At 43.9% G+C, this 20287-nt stretch overlaps 1 protein-coding gene across 1 annotated transcript in view; it reads left to right on the forward strand.

Moving 5' to 3' along the window:
* LOC128843945 (uncharacterized) overlaps positions 1-19691 on the forward strand; it is a 41842-nt gene extending 22151 nt beyond the window's left edge. The window contains exons 21-42 of the mRNA XM_054041089.1: positions 471-589; positions 712-879; positions 1242-1447; positions 1953-2047; positions 2658-2764; positions 3587-3766; positions 4866-5074; positions 6462-6565; positions 7166-7284; positions 8249-8416; positions 9113-9315; positions 10190-10293; positions 10725-10840; positions 11269-11427; positions 12062-12261; positions 13673-13773; positions 14323-14441; positions 15533-15700; positions 16364-16572; positions 17990-18093; positions 19139-19257; positions 19512-19691. Of these exons, the coding sequence (XP_053897064.1) occupies positions 471-589; positions 712-879; positions 1242-1447; positions 1953-2047; positions 2658-2764; positions 3587-3766; positions 4866-5074; positions 6462-6565; positions 7166-7284; positions 8249-8416; positions 9113-9315; positions 10190-10293; positions 10725-10840; positions 11269-11427; positions 12062-12261; positions 13673-13773; positions 14323-14441; positions 15533-15700; positions 16364-16572; positions 17990-18093; positions 19139-19257; positions 19512-19691 (3257 nt within the window). The remainder of the gene's footprint in view (positions 1-470; positions 590-711; positions 880-1241; positions 1448-1952; positions 2048-2657; positions 2765-3586; positions 3767-4865; positions 5075-6461; positions 6566-7165; positions 7285-8248; positions 8417-9112; positions 9316-10189; positions 10294-10724; positions 10841-11268; positions 11428-12061; positions 12262-13672; positions 13774-14322; positions 14442-15532; positions 15701-16363; positions 16573-17989; positions 18094-19138; positions 19258-19511) is intronic.
* The last annotated feature ends 596 nt before the right edge of the window (positions 19692-20287 follow it).

Here is a 20287-nt window from a genome sequence, read left to right on the forward strand (position 1 = left end):
CATCCCTCAGCTCAGATCCTAGATGAGACTCAAGTTTGGATACTTGTAATCCACAGAGAGCAGAGATTCCACCAGATTGGGCCGGTTCGTTTCATATCACTGAGCACAGCCAATCAAACCCTAGCGCTGATCAGTCTGGTGGCTAGGCCATGCCACAACATGCCCACTGTTCCAGACTGCTTCACCAGCTAACTACTGACTAGTCTGAACAGTGTATGCAACGTTCCTGTTCACAGAATCAAAATCAAACACATTAGCGGAGTATCCCACTTACAGCCTATTTAAATCAGTGACCTCACATCTATCCATTGACTTCAATGGGCCAGTGATCAGGGCCCTGGGGCCTTTTAGTGAAGCCATCTTCATTCAAACCCGTGACCGGTGATAAAGCATCACTTACTGTAACACCATGCGGCAATGTAGGCTCAGATTAACATTCACCATCCCATTCATCTCTATTCTCAATGCAGGTCCTGTCTGCTATACCAAGGCTCCCACTAGAGACTGGTTATTAGAATACTTTGGAAAATTCTCCATGGAAGCATCTTACACTCAGTTGATTTCCTTCTCCCACCAACCTTTTGATGCAGTAAGTCTTTTCATGTGTTTCCCTCATCCTCGTGTATTCAGGAGAGGACAGGCCTTCAGGCTCCGAAACGAAAGCGTTCGGATTTGCGTTAATAAGCTTCCACGTCTTTTGTCTTTTTCCAGTATACGGTTTTGGACATGCTGACTCCCACTCAGATCGGTGACATGGTAGTACACTCGGACACGCTGACCAGAATGGACTTAGCAGCCCGGCTCATTCAGTTCTTCCAACAAAGCAAACCCGAGGATGTTCAGATTATTCTGATTAAATTCACCGAGGCCGCAATCACGGTACACTTTGTTCATGTTTTCTTCGCTATCTACGTTGCTGCAGTTATTTCCCATCCCAACTTATTGCGGGGGGGGAGCGGACTGCAGCATGGGCGGCGGCTCAGGCTAGCTGATCGAGTACAAGACCACCCGCCCCCCGAGGCTGTAGTCTGGTGGCTAGCCCATGCCACAACATTCACACTGCTACTTTTAGCGCGCTAGCTCTGCTTGAGTTAGTGCACGTCTGCCTACCTAGGCTGGAAGGCACACTCCAAGGTGCAGTGTAGACATACACAAAGGCCTCCCTTCCGACCCAGAGGATTTGAATTCGGATTTTACTAACATAGGTGTGTTAACCACATGGCGTTTTTCATTTGTTGCAGCGTAAAATCTCAGTCCTCCCAGATGATGCCATTACCAGGCTGCTCCTGCAGAACTACCTAACCCTCATGTCCGGGCGAATGGAGGCATACACCACCACGGACTGGAACGCCACGTTCCAAAATGAGCTGTACTTCCTGAGCCCTGTCGTCAACAACACAACCCTCTCCCTCATCGTTCCACGGGACTATGGCTCGTTAGTTGCAATGTAAGTCTTGCGTCTGGCGCTATGATTGCTGATCACTCGGTCAGCACTGCAGAACGGCTTCCCCCAACCTTTGCAGCAAAGGCGGGTTGAGATCTTAATGTCATTCGTCGGGTCGGATGGATGTGAGGCTGAAGAGGCCTAGAGCAATCAGTGGGGTTGAGCTGAGAGAGTGTGGGTTTAGGATCCAGGTCTGGCCACAAAATCTGCCAAAGCCAGATCAGAACAGCATGAGTCAGTAGGTGATGACATTTACATAGTGACATCATATCATGTCATATCCTTGCCGCATTGTGATGCCAGCATACTAGGGGTTGCATGCTGAAGCATGGGCAGTAGGTCTGGGGAGTCCATAGGGGAAAGCTCCCAGGCGAAGGAGCAAAGCATAATATTTTGGAGAAGAGATTGGTCTTTTCTTACCCCAGACCTCAATCAAATGATATCCTAGATAGATGGAGGGTTTGTCCATCTGTGTACTTCACCGTGCTTGTTGCTCTTGTCAATACAGTGTTGCTGGGTTTGATGGAGCTCATCAGCACATGACTGAATCCTCTAGGAGAGACGTCGTACTCTGGATTGTGCAAAACCTCAAAGTCTTAAAAGGTAACGTGCTTGGGTGACATTAGAATGCTGTGCACACTGGTTGGCTCTGTCAATGGTTCAGCTGGTAACATTCTCCGCTCCTCTGGGTCAGAACAATTTAGGCTCAGACCCAAAGATAACACACATTGTAGTGAAGCAGGAAGGAGAGGTGCTCTGTAAGAGATGCCACCTTTCCAACAATGTATTAAACCAAGATTCTTTATGCCCACCTCTGATGGCTGCCTCTAAGAAAATCAAATATCTCTAGTGAATATAAAAACAAGTAAGGGATATCCCTGGTGTCTTGACCTGTTGTGAAAGTTCTCATCATCCTGACCCCTACGCCTCTCCTATTATGGACTGTTGCTGTATTTGTTCACTTTGGTTTTACTTTAGAATGTAAATTGCTTAAGCTGTAACTTCTTATTTCCCTCTACAAACCATGCACAGCTATGGTATATCAATAAATAATACATAATAATAATTAGGGCAACAATTTTTCTTTCTGCCATCCAGGCACTGAGTTTTCCATTTCTCTGGGACAAATGTATTTTTAAAACAAAATGTGCATACTGTGATGGAAGAAATGGATAATTCCATGAGGATCAATGGATCTGTTTTTTCCCTTTAGGCTACCCAGTGGAGCCCATCACTGAATGGATACAGACCACCTGGAGGTCATTTTTCTTTGATGCAACCCTAGAAGAAGTGAAATCTACCAATGAAAATTTTGACCCTGTATGTAAGCTCTGCACAGTCAGTATATATATGTAATTGGGGTTTATAGAAAATCTTATCATTCTGTGGAAAATCCCAAAGAATTTTATCATCCAGCAGCAGCACGGCCAAATTCTTCTCTCAGTAACAGTGGTGTAAAAGTGGAGTAACTCCACTGATTGCATTGTACTTGCTCTGGATTTACATCAGTGTGTGTGTGTGTGTGTGTGTGTGTGTGTGTGTAGAATTTTGCCAATATACTTTGCCCTACTGATAGGTGTGTATGAAGAACAGGGCAAATTATTTGCAAACATGTCTTTGAATTTTAAACCAAGTTTTCTGTGGCTGTATTCACGGCCTCTTAGTGTTCACTTTCCACAAAAATTCAAATAAACAGTTTACAGGCAGATATGTTCATCAAAACAGTAAATTTTCAGTGGCTTTTGCAGATTGTTGGAAGACAGGGAACTTCAAAATTTGTAATTAAGAGTACTCCCACTGGAAACCTGTCTTATGCTCATCACTCAGACAACTGTGTGACCTAGATATTCAGTCAAAGCAGCTCAAATTTTGAATTGGGACCCATCTAATAGTCAAAACGGTATCATCGGTGAATGGTTCACAAGCTCTCCCAAGGCTGAAATACAGCTCGCATAAAGATCTGATGAATAATTCTGAACAATGAATGAAGTTCTGAAAATCGCAATCCATTCACAAGCAATTTGAAAAGAGAAAAGCAGAATTAATTCAATGGATAACTTGTTTGCTGCAGATAGCTCAGCGAGATCTAGTAGAGACAGAATATACATTCCTCTGCTAATGGTTGGTGTTCATGTTTCCTAGGTTGACCTTTTGGGTTCCCTGAGAGTTGACCAGCTGATGGAGTATGTTGTGACTTCAGATGCATTATTTAATGTGACCACAATGATTCGGGTCCTGAGAAGTCTGGAGGGGAAAGACTCTGAAATAGCATTGCCTAAGATGGATGAATTCCTGACGGCGTTCAATTTGGCTATTACACAGGTACTCAGGATTTCACCAAGAAGGAACCTTTCTCCCCCTCTTTCTCTATGTCCTTCCCCTTTTCTCTCAAGCCCCATGTCAGTGATGCTTACTCTAGTGAGAAAGGCTGGTGACGTCTCCTTCTAGAATCTAGAGCCCTTCTGTGACGTCTTTGCATCATCTATGGGAGGTTGTTAGAATGCAACATGAAGTTCATTCCCTGTGCAAGTATCACTTCTCCTGAAATCATGGAGGAGACCGGTTTCAATCTATGGGATGGTGGTACAGGTTGCTTTGCAGTTGACCTTCTTTCTGATACAAGGATAAGCCACCATCCCATAAGATGGCCTCCCCTTTAACCCTTATTTATTCCCAAGGGTCAAACCAGACTGGAGCACAGCTCACCCTTCTATCAGGAGTGAGTGGGGAGAAGTTTGCCCACTCTTCAGACATCAGTGTTTGCATCATGTGATGACACCAGCCTCACAACTGTTGTGCCTAGCCCTCTCTAGTGGAGAACAAGGAACATTCCTTAAAAGACATATACACGAGACATCCCATTAGCTGTCTCCACTCCATTTGCTTCTCACCTCTTAGTCGTTCCCTTTGGCTCAGGGGTGACAGCCCTGGAATGTGTCTCCGAGAAGGAGCACTGGGTCTAGAACTCAGCAGAATAATTCAGCTTTAACTGCAAAGAAAACTCTGAGGGTGGCAGCCCAAGAGAGCAAAGGGAAATGGAGCAGGAATTTTCAGTGAGGAAAGAAATCTCTTGAGAGTGAGATCTCAGACTGGAATAGTCTGCCCAAGGGAAGCAGTGGAAGTCCCAGGGCTATGATCATTTAAGGCTAGGCTGGAATAAGCACTTAATAATAGAAAGAAATCCAATTAGAGGGACTAATACGTCTTTTCCACCTCTAGTTTCTATGGTTGAAGCTTAAGGGATTTAGGCACCCAACTGAAAGACAATGAGAGTTGGGCACCTAACTCAGTTATGCCCCTTTGAAAGTCCCTGCTTGTGATTCTTTGTAAACAACCTGCTCAGACACTCATTGAAGAAAACTATATTCTCTTTCAGAATAATACCACATGCATAACATGCGTTTCTCCCCCCTCCCCACAGCAGAACATCACGGGCATGCAACACACTGAAGTGAGGCAAGAAATGCTGACAACCCTTTTTACCGACCTGTCTAAGCATTTTTACAAGTTCACTGACCAGGATTATGAGGCCTGGTTCCTGGAGAAGCTAAAATTCCTCCTGCCTAGTATGAATGCAGACCTGCTCGAGTTAATACCTGTAGATGTCAGCTTCCGATCCTACACTGCCATGTAAGTATCCCCTGCATCGGCGTGTCCCATCGTAGGCTCCTGCTTGGGAAAAATTCCAGTTCACCAGGGCTCAGAGGGGAGCTGCACATGCTGAAATCCAGGGCTTACTTTCCAAGTGGCAGAGTGTTGGCATTTCAAATAAATTTTTAAAAAATTCTTTTATCTTTGGAATGAGAAAAATTCAGGCAGAGAGTTAAGGAAAGGGTAGAAAACAAAAGGAAGGAAACAGTTAATGTCTTCTCAAGTAGCTGGACAGCATTCATCTGCAGTGTGTAATGTGTGTGTGTGTGTGTGTGTGTGTGTGTGTGTGTGAGAGAGAGAGAGAGAGAGAGACAGAGAGATTCCACAGTGCTCTATCTACAGATACATATTGTATTTGACTTCTCAGCACAAACCTGTGCGGTAGCATTCTAGGCATTCCTGTTCAATCCCATAATGCTCCTTTCCCCGCTTGTTCTCTGCTCTGCATTGGAGTAGAATGCCTTGATTACATTTGGTACTTACCAAATGTGCCAGTGCTTATAAATCCCATAAATTCTGAATTCCTATTATGATTATTCAATATTTATATTACTAGAGTTACCAGATAACAACTGTGAAAAAAACGGGACGGGGGTGGGGGATAATAGGTGCCTATATAAGAAAAAGTCCCCCAAAATGGGACTGTCCCTTTAAAAACGGGACGGATGGTCACCCTATGTATGACTATTTGTATTCCAGTAGCACCTACAGCAGTAGAGACCCCCATCAAGGTCCTGTGCCTTGTGTCATGGAGGAGGCCACATTAGATGACCACTGTTATTAGTATATATTATATGTATTGTGGCAGCACCTAGGAGCCTGAGTCACAACCAGTGGGCTGTAGTCCACGAAAGCTTATGCTCTAATAAATTTGTTAGTCTCTAAGGTGCCACAAGTCCTCCTGTTCTTTTTGCGGATACAGACTAACACGGCTGCTACTCTGAAACCAGGATGCCGTTGCTCTACAGACTATACAATCATAACAATAGATAGGCCTTGCCACAAATTGCTTACACGATGGTCCCTTATGGCCTTTGAACGTATAGGTTCAGGAATCAGGGCCCCATTGTTCAGTACGTACATATCAGGGGAAGACCTAACGAGTTTACAATCTAACTGGCATCTAGAATGCTTCTAAGGCCGATTCTTCATTGTCCTGCACCCTGGGCAAACATCCACCAATGTGGATGTACAACACTACCACTCTGATTGGATAGTGGTTCATCTCTCAGGTTCTCTGCCTATGGATGAACTGGTTACAACTAAGGCATTACCGAATGTAGTTATTTTCCCCCTTTGCAAAGTCCCTGTGTATTACATACTTAAAATGTGGATCAATGGTTTCTTATTTCTTGATCCCTTGCAGCATCCGAAGCCTGGACAACGTCTTCCCAGAGTTTTCACAACAGACTTCACACGACATATACAATTTAATCCAAAAAATCCTGGAACATCAACTTAATGCTTCAGGTACCAGTCTGCTACTCTGTGGCAATGGCCTACAAATATCTTCCGTATAAACCTTTTTTTACAACACAAAGCTAAAAAGCTCTCCCAACCTTCTGTCACTTGCTTGGGTCGGAAAGGAATTTCTCCCCATCCTCAGTGCACAGTGCAGGGAAAGTGGCCAGGTGCATTATGGTCATTAGGTTTTGTATGTCTGTGTTTTGCCCTGTGTCTAAAATATCTAAAATTCCGGAATACATAGGTGTATGGTCCCATTCATAATGGACATACCCCACCCAGCACTCCCACCAGCCTCCGACTCAGCAGGCAACAGCCCCTGTCAGTGCCCCCCCCCCTTTACAGGTATCCTTCCCCATCCTCAAACACAGCCCCAGCAACCACCAGAAGCCCTGCACCATCACCATCCCATAGCAACCAAAATTCTCCCACTGTTTCTTCCTGTGACCCAAATCCCACAATCTTCTGCTGCCCTATAGCGGGTCACACAGGACAAGTTTTCAGCCATGTCACTGACCAAAAAAAGTTGAAAGCCACTGCTGTGTATTGGGTCTTTTCACTAACTATTTCTCTCTGTCTTTTCTTGATTCCATGGTGCTTTCCCAGAGACGGTATTTCCTGGATCGTACAGCAGCAGCCAAAGTTTCCTGCAGCTCATCTTCTATCAGTTCAGACATTTTGCTAACTACACCCAACTCCTCACCTTTTACAAGGACTTTAATGGGGTAGGTATATGGAAGGGGTCTGGATAAAGTAGTTTGGTTTCCAATAGAGGAGAATCCCATATTTCTACTTGATTTCTGGAAAACAAGAGTCCATAAGTCAGCAATAATAGGAATCTTAGTACACCAAAGAGGGCCATGTGACCTAGTTCAGGTACCCAAATCCAAACATTTTCAGTGAGTCAATAGAGTTTGGTCAACTTTTCTGGTTTCTATGTTTCATTCATCCCTCTGCACTTCTTGGTTGTGTCTCTGTAAACAGAAAGACCATGAGTTAAGCTATTTGCATGGTGTTTCTGGCTTCGTCACATGCAGGAATGGCTGGAAATATCATGAAAGCATTGGTACTTAGGAGGTTTCTAGATCCAAAATACACGGAAAAAGCTTCAAAGTTTTGGATGATTTTCCAGACTGAGCCTCCAGGCACTGTTATGCTCATCCATAATTATTCCCAATGGAGTTTTGTGGCAATAAAAGTCTGCAAGACTAGTTGCAGTTTTTTTATGCTGAAAGGCAATTAAGGATTCTCCTATATATCTGGTACATGCATAATAAATCTGGTGTTAAGTACATTCATGTCTAGGGTACTGTGCTAACCCCTGGAACTCACTGCCACATCATAGTATGGAAAAAATAGCACAGTGAGTTTTGTTTTAAAAAGTTAATTATATGAACACGATCGGCTATTACACCAGTTAGCTAGAATAACTGGTGTGATACTTTTCAGCCTCAAGTGGATGGACACAAACTGATCACCAACTGGGATGGTTAAGATGGTTAAGTCTGCCATGGTATGCTATTGCATAAGGAATACATTCTGGTGGCTTTATGTCTTCTTCTGAAGCACCTGCAGTCACTAGCAGAGATAGCATAGTGGACTATGTGGCGCACGGAAAGCAGCTGTTATGGCTGCAAGAAGTAATGGACAAACCAACAGCTTCTAAGACTATATTTTTCCCCCCATCAGTATGATGTTCTTGACCTGCTTTCTGCCAGACAAATGGGGGAGATGATGGTGGTGACGAATGCTGTTAAAAACGAACGCTCTGCTGTCCAGATCCTGGTGGAAATGGAAACGCGCACCTTTGCTGAAATGACCGAATTCATAATGGAATTTAATTCTGTAGCAGAACAGGTACTGGAAATGATCCCACCCTAGAGGGGTGGCCTCCAATTATAAATCCCGGAACTTAAAATGGACCCAAACTCTCACCCTTACAATAGTTTAATCCCAGCGTCCTAGGCCATTGCTCTAGGTACTCCAGGGATGGGGGGCAGAGTAAAGAGAAATATCCAGACTAGGGTAAAAATGATGTATGCAGCCATTTACTTTTCTGTACAAATACATCCACCTGTTTACAGACTGTACTGTATACATCCTACCATTTCCGTTAGGTTATTTATTTTCGCTTTCCAGTGTTCTTCAAAAATCATTTAAAAACCTTTAAATCTTCGTGTTTCTTTCTTCTTTGGGATATTATTTTGTACTTTGATTTGCTGGACTCATCTGGGAATTTACCTCTGCAGAAGAAGAATCACATAAAACTCTAATTAAATTTAATTATATTAGAGGGAACTAACAAAATGATTCTTTTTTTAGCTGAAAAACTTAAATAAGGACACCATTCAAAGAAGGTATTCATCCCAGGATTACATTATATGAAGCAATTGTGGATTCCATATTAAAACACAGTGGTTTTCTTGCATTCTGCATCCCACATAGAAAAATCTCTCTCCTATATTTAAGTCTCATTTATTTTGCTTGACGCAATCATTAGGGTAATTGCAAAAGCCATAAGTGCTCCTTATCATATGTTTGGCTCTGTTGTAGAAGCATCTCGTTGTCCTACCCAATCCCTGGATTCGTGACTTAGTCTTCGAGACTATATTCAAGTCGTTCCAATTCAGCACCTTCACGGCGGATCAGTATGCCTTCTGGTTTGGCTCACAGCTCCAGCTATTCCTGCCGGCTATAAATGCCCAGTACCTACAGCTCCTCCCCTTGGATATCGACTGTCAGTCTCATCAAAATCTGTGAGTCTCTCTCTTCCCGAGTAATGACTCCTTTGCTCTCAAGAAAATTTGTATATTTCTATGTAAGATGCTTGGCATCTGAGCACTTCACAATCTTTAACGTGTTTATGCAGGAGATGTTTGTGCAGTGAATTGTGTGATGTACATTTCTGCCAGTAAAAGGCGCCAACAAGAACCCATTGAGCCACTCAGCCCCAGCTATAGAGGAATGAGGGAGGATTGTACGGTGGTTAGGATGCTAGCATGGGACTCAGGAGACGGGTGTTCAATACCCTACTCCTCCACAGCCTTGCTGTGTGACCGGGGGCAAGCCCTTCTGGGCCTTATATAGAATGGGGGTGACAGTACTTCACAGGGGCGTTGTGAGGATAAATACAATCAAGCTTTTGCGGCATTCCCTTCTCCTAGTAATGGGGGCCTTATAAGTACCTAACGTTGATAGATAAGAGGTGTGTTTTATAATTAAGATGGGTTGATAAAGAAACGGGTGTCCCACATCAGACCAACGTACTTAATGCTTGGAGATCCTGTCAGCCTGTTGGTATACAGGACACTGGGTGGTAGAGTTCACCTTTAAAAAGGAGCTTCATCCTTGGCCAATCAGCTTTGACCGACGCTGTGATCTCACTCTGGAAAGTGTGACTTTTTAGTGCAAAATGTCTGACAATGAAAGATGGAACATCCTGCTAACAATGTCATCTGGAGACCTAACTGCCTGACTTGTCTCTGTGTTTAGAGGTAGCAGAATTTTCCCCAAATATTTCAGCTTAAAAGCTCTCTATGCAGCTGTTTTGGTTTTTCGGCAGGGAAAGAATTCTGTGCTAATAACGGGACCATATTCCACTTATGTTCTTCTTTGGTGTGTTTGATTCAGGGTGCAGGCACTGGACAAGGTGTATAATCATTACACAGACGAGCAGCAAAAAGCCATCCATGGCAGGATATTCAGATTTCTAGAGTCTTACCGTAATACCCAAGGTAAACACACAACAAGGTTTTATACCATAGGGTAAAATGCTCTCTTTTTCCTCTACTGCAGAAATTCAAACTTTGTGCCTGGCACATACCTCCCAGACTGTATGGTCTCCCCAAACCAAAAACCCTATCTCAAGCAAAGATTTTCCCCTGAAGAGGGAGACATACCAGAGACTCTATGAAGTCCACTAGGAACTTTGCTATTGCAGTCAAATTTACATGGAAGGTGTTCAGATGTTATGGTGATGGGCAGCAGCATAACCCCCTAAGACAGATAGAAACTGAGGCTCTGAAACTTCAGTTCTTACTCAGGCAAACCTCCTATTGAAATGAACCTCTGATGTTTGTCTTGAAAGATTCTGTTTCCAAGCTAGTTGCCAGTTTGGTAAATTGCTGAGTGGAATTACTGGACAAAGAGCTTTGTCATCTTTTAGGTGGCACGTGTTCCCCAGATGCAACCAGCAGCCTATGGATAATCAACAACTATGGACGTTTCAGTGCCTATGCCAATATGGAGGAGTTTTCCTCACTCAATCCCAATTTTGAGAAGGTAGGTCACATATTTAAGATTGCTGTCTCACAGTCTTGTTTGTCTCTATGGAAATATAATAGAGCTGATGTGTGTGTAAATTCTTGTCATAGCTTTAATACTTATTTATTAGGCCAAAACTAAAACTGGATTCAAAAAGGATTAGCTAAGGTGATGGAAGATAGGTCCATCAATGGCCATTAGACAAGATGGTCTGGGATGCAACCTCATGCTCTGGATGTCCCTAAGCCTCTGGTTGCCAGATGGTGGGACTGGACAACAGGGGATGGATCACTCGATGATTGCCCTGTGCTGTTCATTGCCTCTGAAACACCTGGCATTGGCCAGTGTCAGAAGACAGTACACTGGGCTAGATGGACCATAGATCTGACCCAGCATGGCAGTTCTTATGTTCTTAAATATACAGGCATTTTTGTGTTTCTTTTTAGCTGTCGGCTGTGTCAGAGTTGTCACCAGAACAGCTGGCCCAGTTAACAACGGCAACAGGAGCCCTGGCCGATGAGACTATTGTCATCGAGATCATGAACAATCTGAACACTTCGTCAGACCTTGCTAAATTCTTTGACGCACTGAATGCCATTGCTTCGGTAATTGTTCCTCGCCGTACTCTGAAGCCCTTTCCACCCGGTCATGGTGCTGCTAGCCCTCACTTCCTCCACCCTTGCAGCATTACTGGAGAAGACCTTTCAGCACTGTTGAGAGTGTGTCTGATGTTGGAACAGGCAGCCCTGACTAGAAATAGGGGGGCCTATCCCAATGTCCTCCCTCAGATAGCAATAGGAGATTTGTCCGAGTAAGCACAGCAAGGTTGATCCCTTGAGGTCTCTTCCTTCAAGTTTCAGTGTTGTAGCAATCTTTAGGAGTTCCTCCTAGCCAGTAACCTGTCCTTCTCCTCGTCGGCTCTTGTGTTCAGCCGCATCAGGGCGCCAGTGGGAGAGAGTTCAGTATGGGTCAGGGAGAGCACATGCTAAAAGTCTGCAGTGCTAATAGATCTTTTCACGAGCAAATATTGTGCACCATTTTCAAGCTCTCTTCCTTCGTGTCCTTTATTTGATCCCAATTCCCATTTGCCCCACCGTAGGCCTGTTGTTTACTGCCCATGCCTGAGACGGGAGATATGAAACAATCCAGGTTAACGTTTTAGCCCATGCATGGATTAAGCTTCTGCCTCTAAATGAGAGCTGTAAGGCACAAGTAATGAAAGGCATTCTTGTTTTGCAGGCAGAGCTTCAGGGCAGCGTCCATGCACATCTCATTTTAAGCACCACGTTCCAAAAAATTGCACCTGGCTTTCCAAACTTCAAAGCCAGCGACTTTGCCTACTGGTTTCAAGCTGCTTTGCAAAATGTGCTGCATACGGTGAACGAGACCATCATTGCAGAGATCCCAGTCTCTATATCATGTGACTCTTACCAGCAAATGTGAGTCTTCCATCCTACGTGTGTCTAGTGATAATTGTCCATTTCTATTTACTGATGATGAGCTTCTCCTCACATGCCATGTAGAGTTTCCTTGGCTGCATTTTATTGGTTACAAACAAAAACCATATGCTTAATAGAGGTGGCCTTCTAATGAAGGTGGAGTAGAATGGTGATCTGTAAGGTTTTGAGATATCTTGGGACTATTTCTTAAGTCAAGAGGTTGCCTGATAAGGGTAGTCTCCTGTACAGGTTTCACAACAATAAACAGAGTTGGTTGGCAATTTTTGATGGAACAATTTTCCCATCAGAAAATGCTGATTCATCAAAATGGGAATTTTTGCGTAATGTATCCCTTTTGTTAAAAATTTTCATGGGCTATTACTGAAAACCCTTAGTTCTGAAAAGGTCCAAACATTCCAGTTTGAGAAGGTTGAAAAACGTCATTGAGACTTTTATGTTCATTAATCAATGAATATAGACCAGATGTCACAGCGATAAACTCACCGTTTCAATAAAGGTTGTTTCGAGGATTTCAAAATTAAATATTTCAGATTTTCATCTCAACAATGTACCAGAGAGAGGCGTGAGCGCTAAGCACCCTGAGCTCTGATCTTAGGTTTGGTAATAATTCCTGCTAAGGTGGGATTCCCAGCTCACATAGATGTACCTGCACTAGCCATGCCGGAGTTAGCACCTACAAATAGCAGAGAATCCCCAGTGGCCGCCCCAAGCACAGTCCAGCTTGACCCCCTGGCTACGTGCTCTGGTCAGGGCCGGCTCTAGCGTTTTTGCTGCCCCAAACACACACACACACACAAAAAAGCCGTGATCGTGATTGGCGGCAATTCAGAGGCAGGTCCTTTGCTCCGAGAGGGAGTGACGGCCCCGCCGCTGAATTACCGCCGAACAGCCGGACCTGCCGCCCCCCTCTTCATTGGCCACCCCAGGCACCTGCTTGCTACGCTGGTGCCTGGAGCCGGCCCTGGCTCTGGTGGCTAGCCTGAGCCGCTGCCCATGCCGCCATGCACTGCTCTTTATAGGCACTAGCTTGCGTACAACTAGTGCGGGAATGTCTCCGCGAGCTGGGAATCACACCTCACAGCTCGAATGTGGGCGTACCCTAAGAGGGAATATGTCTAGGGTTGAGTGCAAGAGCCTGGGGAGTCAAAACTCCTGGGTTCTATTCTTGATTCCATTGCTGACTTCTTGTGAAATGGGGATGATCCCTCCGTATCTCACAAAGGGGTCGTGAGACTTTAGAATTAGTGTTTATAAAGTGCTTTGGATGAAAGACGCTACAGAAAAGCAAGAATTGTAATTCTTCCAGGTGTCACATGAGAATGCACCTGTCCATGGCCTCTGGGATATCATTTTACATTTCCTGTGTATTTTTCCTTCTCCTCTCATGCAGGTTGAAGGGTTTCAATAACATCTACGCCAGCATACCTGCAGGAAATGCCCCAAGTGTGTTTGGATTCTGCAGAACTTTCCTGGCCTCAGAAGTCAAGTCAGGTAATCGGCAATGATGACAGCCTTAACGAGTGAAATGTTCTTTGAAAGCCGACCAGGACAGGGTGGGCTTGTGACACAGCAAAAGTGCTCAGTATCCTTCTGGGTGACACTAAAGGAAACTGAAGCTTGTTTTATACATTCTGATTATTATACAAATACTGTAACCTTTTCCTTCTACTGATGGAAGGTTTGCAATTTCTCCTGGGTTTTACAGGGCATGATGGCCCATTGATAGGCTTTAATCCCTGCCAGCAACAAAATGAGGCTGTCTAGACATATGGGGCCAAATCCAGAGTGTAAGCTCCGTCTTTTACTATGTGTTTGTACAGCGCCTTGCACAATCTGACCAAGACCTCTAGCTACTGCAGCAATACAAATAAATACTACTACTACTACAAGCGTTGGTTTCTGTCACAGTGTGAATGCAGAATTCTGTTGCCCACACTGGAGTCACTCTGGATTTGCATTAGTGAGAGAAGAATTGGGATCATAATAATAGGGATTACGCTTCTTCCGCAACATTCAGGGTTCCTCTCTCTCTCTCTCCAGGTATTGCATGTGGGAATCCGACCCAAAGTATTCAGAACTGGCTGGACGTAAATCTTGGAAATTTTAGCCAATATGCCGAGTATCAGGATTTACTCACTTGGAACCAACATTTTAATGGCGTGAGTATTATATTTTTGATATCCTAACAGCAGCTATGGAGTTATTTGTGTTTCACCCTAAAATGCCTGTTACTTTTTCAGTGTTAGCAGTGACCCATGTGCTCTGTGCAACATGGAAGACCAGGGGTCATTTCCTTTGAAGAGGATGGGCCTCTGGCTTCAATGCCTGACCTACTATCGCCAGTGGCAATTGCAGGGATAATCTGGAGAGGATGGAGGAACTTCCACCTTGGTCACATCTCCCCAACTTCTCCACTTTGGTCAAACTTTAAAAAGAAACCCAGCAGGCCCATCGTCAAGCCATCCACAACCACGCAGTTCCTTTTTCAAAGAGCAGATCCCAGTTTGGATCATTTCATCCCGCTCAACTCGCTGATCCTGGCAGTTTCATTCCAGGACATTTTTTTCACTTCCTGTTCTAAACGGTTGTATAGGGTGGCTATGCGCTGTTAAACCGCTCCTGCGTCTCACCCCCGAAGTGACTCCCATTCAGTGATGGGTGAAACAATCCCCCGTTTGGTTATAGCTAGGTATTCCTTATTGACTTTGCAGGGGGGTTGTGAGGTTGAATTAGTTAAGGTTTGTAAAGAGTAGATTGGCTATGTTTTGCACATCTATATTGATAATCATAAATAATAGAACACCCCAGCTAACAACAACAACAGGGTAACCCCCATAAGAATGGCCATACTGGGCAGACCAAAGGTCCATCTAGCTGTGTCCTGTCTTCTGACAATGATCCTCCAGCATAATCTTCCAGGATCAAATATGAGTTTACTGAATCTGCTTCAGCAGCCTTCCCTTTATAAAACACAGATCCTTCTTTTTCAATCAAGGACAAAATACATCGTTGTCTGACACAGGAGCTGATGGATGGTGACTCTGATTTCATTGTTCTGACTCCTGGAGGGATCATTTTCAGTTACATTTCAACAAAGATTTTCGAAAACTACTGAGGGGAATTTAGATGCCATTAAGTTTAATGGGATTGAGTGTCTAAAACCCATGGGCATTTTTGATTAACGGCCTACCCGCAGATTATTACAGCATGCTTGGAAAAGCAACCACCTGATTTGTGTTCTTTTCCCTAGATGGTAGTGTTGGACAAGCTGGCCTCACCACAACTTGCATCCTTTACTCTTGAATCAGATGCCATTAATGAAGAAGAGGTGATGTGCCAGGTCCTCGCAAGATTACAGAACAAACCAGCTGAAGAGATCTACCAGTATTTAGACCAATTCAACAAAGAGGCCCGACGGGTATGAATTTGAACATTCATCCTAGTGACACCACTGAAATTAACATGGTCAAAAAGAACACCACTTCTGAGTATCCCAAGGCTCCATCAAGGTTGTTCTAAGGCCACCTATCCCTGGGCTGGCTGAGAGACTAGCTCAACATATTAACAAAAAAGGCAGAATTTATGACGTTTCAGCGTAGAAACATGGGCAAAAATATTAAAATGTTGGTGTTTGAAGTTAGGTACCTAAATCTATATTCAACTAAATAAACACAGGTATCTGAGCACCCATAAACTCCCACTGAAGTCAATGAGAGCTGCAAATACTTTTAAAAGGTAACCCCCTGGTGAGCTAACATCATCGGTCTGTCTGCCTAGGTATTTAACATTGTCGTATATGGATTATTAACTTTAAATTCTAACTACTAGAGGCAGATTAGGCATTATTAATGGAAAGCAATGCATCCAGGAACGATGCAGTCCGGGGCTCTGCTGTCTTTCCTTTGTCAATGGCCCCAGCAATACAACATATTTCGCAGGACATGTCTACAGTGCATTTTTGGCTCATTGGGACACATTCAGGTTCCTTTCACAGAACGTAGCTGTGTGAAGCTTTGCAACTAGGATGAGGATCTTGATCACCAACTTTTAATTCTCTATGCTTGGTCATTTTTCTTTTCAGCTGATGATACCCACCATTAAAAATGAAGCAGTGAGGAAAAATATGCTCACCCAGTTTGTGAATGAGATCAAGTCAGGCTATTCAGCGTTCAGCCCTGAAGACTGGACTCATTTATTCACAAGACTAGAGCTACTGCTGCCAAGTGCTGGCGAGATGGAGATTAAGCTATTCCTGACTCACATTCTTGGCTGTGATAGTTTCAGAGCTATGTGAGTATACAGACAGACGTGTATTCTTTGCTCTGTAGAAAGTAAGAAGCAGTTTAAATGGACACACAAAAGGAAGCTGCCGGGCTGTATTTCCCTGAATACAATTTGAACAATATAGTTTTATTTATAAAATACTTTATCACACAAACATCCACAGACCGATCCTTGAGTCTTACAGGTCAAACTTTAAATAAGATTATAAGTGAACAACTGAAAACATAATCTGACAATACAATACAGATTAATTTATAAAATGGTATTAAGTTTAACTGATTTCACCTTTTTATACAATGGTGCAACTAGGAGTAATAAAAAGGAAAGGAAAGGAAAGGAAAGGAAAGAAGGTTATCAGGGGAAAATTTCTTCTCAATAAAATGAACTGGGCTGTGGAATAAACTCCAGAGGGCAACAGTAAAAGGTCATTATAGAGAGAGTTAAGATTAGAGTGTCCAAAGCAATATAAATATAAATTAAATTAATGGAGATATCCTATCTCCTAGAACTGGAAGGTCATTGAATCCAGCCCCCTGCCTTCACTAGCAGGACCAAGTACTGAATTTGCCCCAGATCCCTAAGTGGCCCCCTCAAGGATTGAACTCACAATGCTGGGTTTAGCAGGCCAAACCACTGAGCTATCCCTCCCGCCCTGGGGACGCGTTGCAGGGAATAATCCTGCATTGACCCAAAAGGGTGGCAGGAAGAGAAACATTGGTGGTGGGCAGGCACAAGACACAAATTTCAGGTCTAGGTCTGAACTCCCCAGTTTGGGTGAGGTTTAGAGCTGGGAGTTTTGTTTATGCTTGTCTCTCCTAAATATATATATATATTTCCTGTCACTAAATTCTCTAATGCTGCACTATATAGAAATCAGTTTAGGTCTCATAGAAGACAAGTATGTTTCTGAGACACAACCGCAGCCCCTGTGAAATTAGTCTTAGCAAAGGACAAAGCACGAGATGAGGAGCCAAGCGATCTGGGTTCTGTTCCCAGCTTGGTGTATTCTCAGGTTAGGATGGCGTGCTGGAAAGCAGTCAAGCGCCTAACTGCCATTGATTTCAGTGGACGTTTAGGAGCCCAAAGAGAAGTTCGGAGTTTGACTCCTTTTGAGCATTCCACCTCTCTGTGCTGAAGTTTCTCCATCTTTAAAGTGAGGATATTTACTTACTTCACTGGCTATTGTGAGGCTTAACTAATGTTCGCAAAGTGCTTTGAGCTCCTCAGATGGAGGAGGCTGTATAGACCCACAAAGTATCATTTTATTTTCAAAGCACGGTGTGGCTACCCTCCTTCCCTTTGTATCTCTGTCTATTTTTCCGGAAATTATTCTCCACCTAAGTTATGATCCATATCAATGATAATATTGGTGCATATTCAAAGATGAAAATGAAATGTTTCCTCATGTGATTCCATTCCTCAGGGTATCCTCACTAAGTCAGGTGTATCCTTCTATGTCATCAGTGAATCAACAGGGTGTCTACAGTGCTATATTTACCTTTCTTGAAAATCAGCACAACACAACAGGTAATCTGGACAGAAAACTAATTGTTTGCTAATTCACTAGCTTAATGATATTGCCAAACAAGAAGTGGTTCATTAACTCTTTCGTGATGGAATTTTAGCATGGATTAGAGCAGGGGTTGGCAGCCTTTCAGAAGTGGTGTGCCAAGTCTTCATTTATTCACTCTGATTTAAGGTTTCGCGTGCCAGTCATACATTTGAACGTTTTTAGAAGGTCTCTTTCTATAAGTCTATAATATATAACTGAACTATTGTTGTATGTAAAGTAAATAAGGGTTTTTAAAATGTTTAAGAAGCTTCATTTAAAATTAAATTAAAATGCAGAGCCCTCCGGACTGGTGGCCAGCACCCAGGCAGTGTGAGTGCCCCTGAAAATCAGCTCGCGTGCTGCCTTTGGCACACGTGCCATAGGTTGCCTACCCCTGGATTAGAGATTCCTCTACAAGAACAGTAGCACCTTGAAATTAATGGAGATATCCCATCTCCTAGAACTGGAAGGGACCTTGAAAGGTCATCGAGTCCAGCCCCCTGCCTTCACTAGCAGGACCAAGTACTGATTTTGCCCCAGATCCCCAAGTGGCACCCTCAAGGATTGAACTCACAACCCTGGGTTTAGCAGGCCAATGCTCAAACCACCTTCTTTAATACTATGTGACAAAAAGAAAAGGGAGCGTTAGCTAGTGTTGTGTTAGCTGCGAGAAAACATCTGTGGAAGCACTGCTTCTTTCAGGATGGAGGAAAGGAATAACAATGGGCCCGATTCTCCTCTCACAATGGTGTAAATCAGGAATATCTCCCCTGAGATCAGTGGAGGTGCAGTGGTTTTAAATGGTGTAAGCGATGGGAGAATCAGTCTCAATGTCCTGTAATTTTTGAGTCACTTTTTGGCGATCATAGTTATCCTTTAACCATCAGAGCCTGAGCTAAATTAAGAAAAATAAAAGGGAGGTGGGAGAATTCTATTTTAATTAATTGGCATCTCATGCATGGCTGGTAAATTCCAAACTAAGACCAGTAAAGACAGACTCTGACACTCTTGGCATTGCAGGTTCTGCCTGTGCTTTGGGCAACGAGGTAAGCCTGGATTGGCTACGGAATAACTTTGGGGCATTCGCAGCCAATGCTCGCTATGAAGATTTCACCAAACTTATAGCAAATTTCAATGGGGTGAGTCTGAATTTCATTCTGCTTGCTAAGGGCAGGATTCTGCCCCCCTCGCTCATGTTCAGTAGCTTACTCGGCGAGTGGTCCCATTGTAAAATACAGGACTGCTTGTGGGGGAAAGTATTATTCAACATGAGCGAGGGCAATTCTGTCCCGAAATTATCTTCTTCAGTAACACCCTGGAGCAACCTGACTGGCCTGAGGTTCACTAGCAATGCCGTTGCCTCGCCTGTAAATCTTTCCCCTTGTCTTTGCAGTTCGAAGTAAGTGATAATCTCACTTCAACTCAACTGGCTCATGTCTTCTTTGGCGCTGATGTCCTGGACGATATTGGCATGGCTGAGACCCTCCTAATGTCCCTGCAGAGCAGGCCAGTTGGCGATGTTGTTGCCTTTGTGACTGAGTTTGTGGCCATCGCTCCTCAGGTAATGTACTGATACGGAGAGGTGAATGTGGGTCCTTATGGATTGATCATTTCCAGATAGTTAAGCGCACACTGCAGGGTAGGGCTCAGTGACAGATCAGCCTTCTCTTCTTTACTGAGATTGCTGGGACTACCCCCGCAGGAGCTGCTGGTTTTGTGAGTACCCTCAAATAGCCTGGTTCCCTGCCCGGTCAAAGGAAAAGCAAGAGGGTTTGCCAGGTGGTAGCCAGACACCAGAGCAGACCAGCTTTGCTGTGGCTTCTGCCCAGAGTCAAACTGGTCCTCAGAGAGTGAATCTTCCTAGTGAGCCAATACAGCACCATTATCTGAGCCAGCAGAAGGAGTGCTACTAAACTCAAGTTACTGTCCACCCTGGCAGGCAGGAGCTAAACAGGAGAGCTCGCTCTGGTTCAAGTTTAGCTGTATATTCCATCAGGACACTTCATTTCGTGTAAGGTTTTGTCGTGCTGCATTTGCATCTTTAACATCCTTGTTCATGCTGAGTAGCGGAAATTACATATTGCTGCAGAAGACACTGTATTAGTCCCAGGGAGGATTTTAATTGATATTGGATCCTCCTAAACTTCCATGAACACTTTTAGCTGGCAT

The sequence above is a fragment of the Malaclemys terrapin genome, chromosome 10 (assembly GCF_027887155.1).
Source record: "Malaclemys terrapin pileata isolate rMalTer1 chromosome 10, rMalTer1.hap1, whole genome shotgun sequence".
NCBI classification, from domain to species: domain Eukaryota; kingdom Metazoa; phylum Chordata; order Testudines; family Emydidae; genus Malaclemys; species Malaclemys terrapin.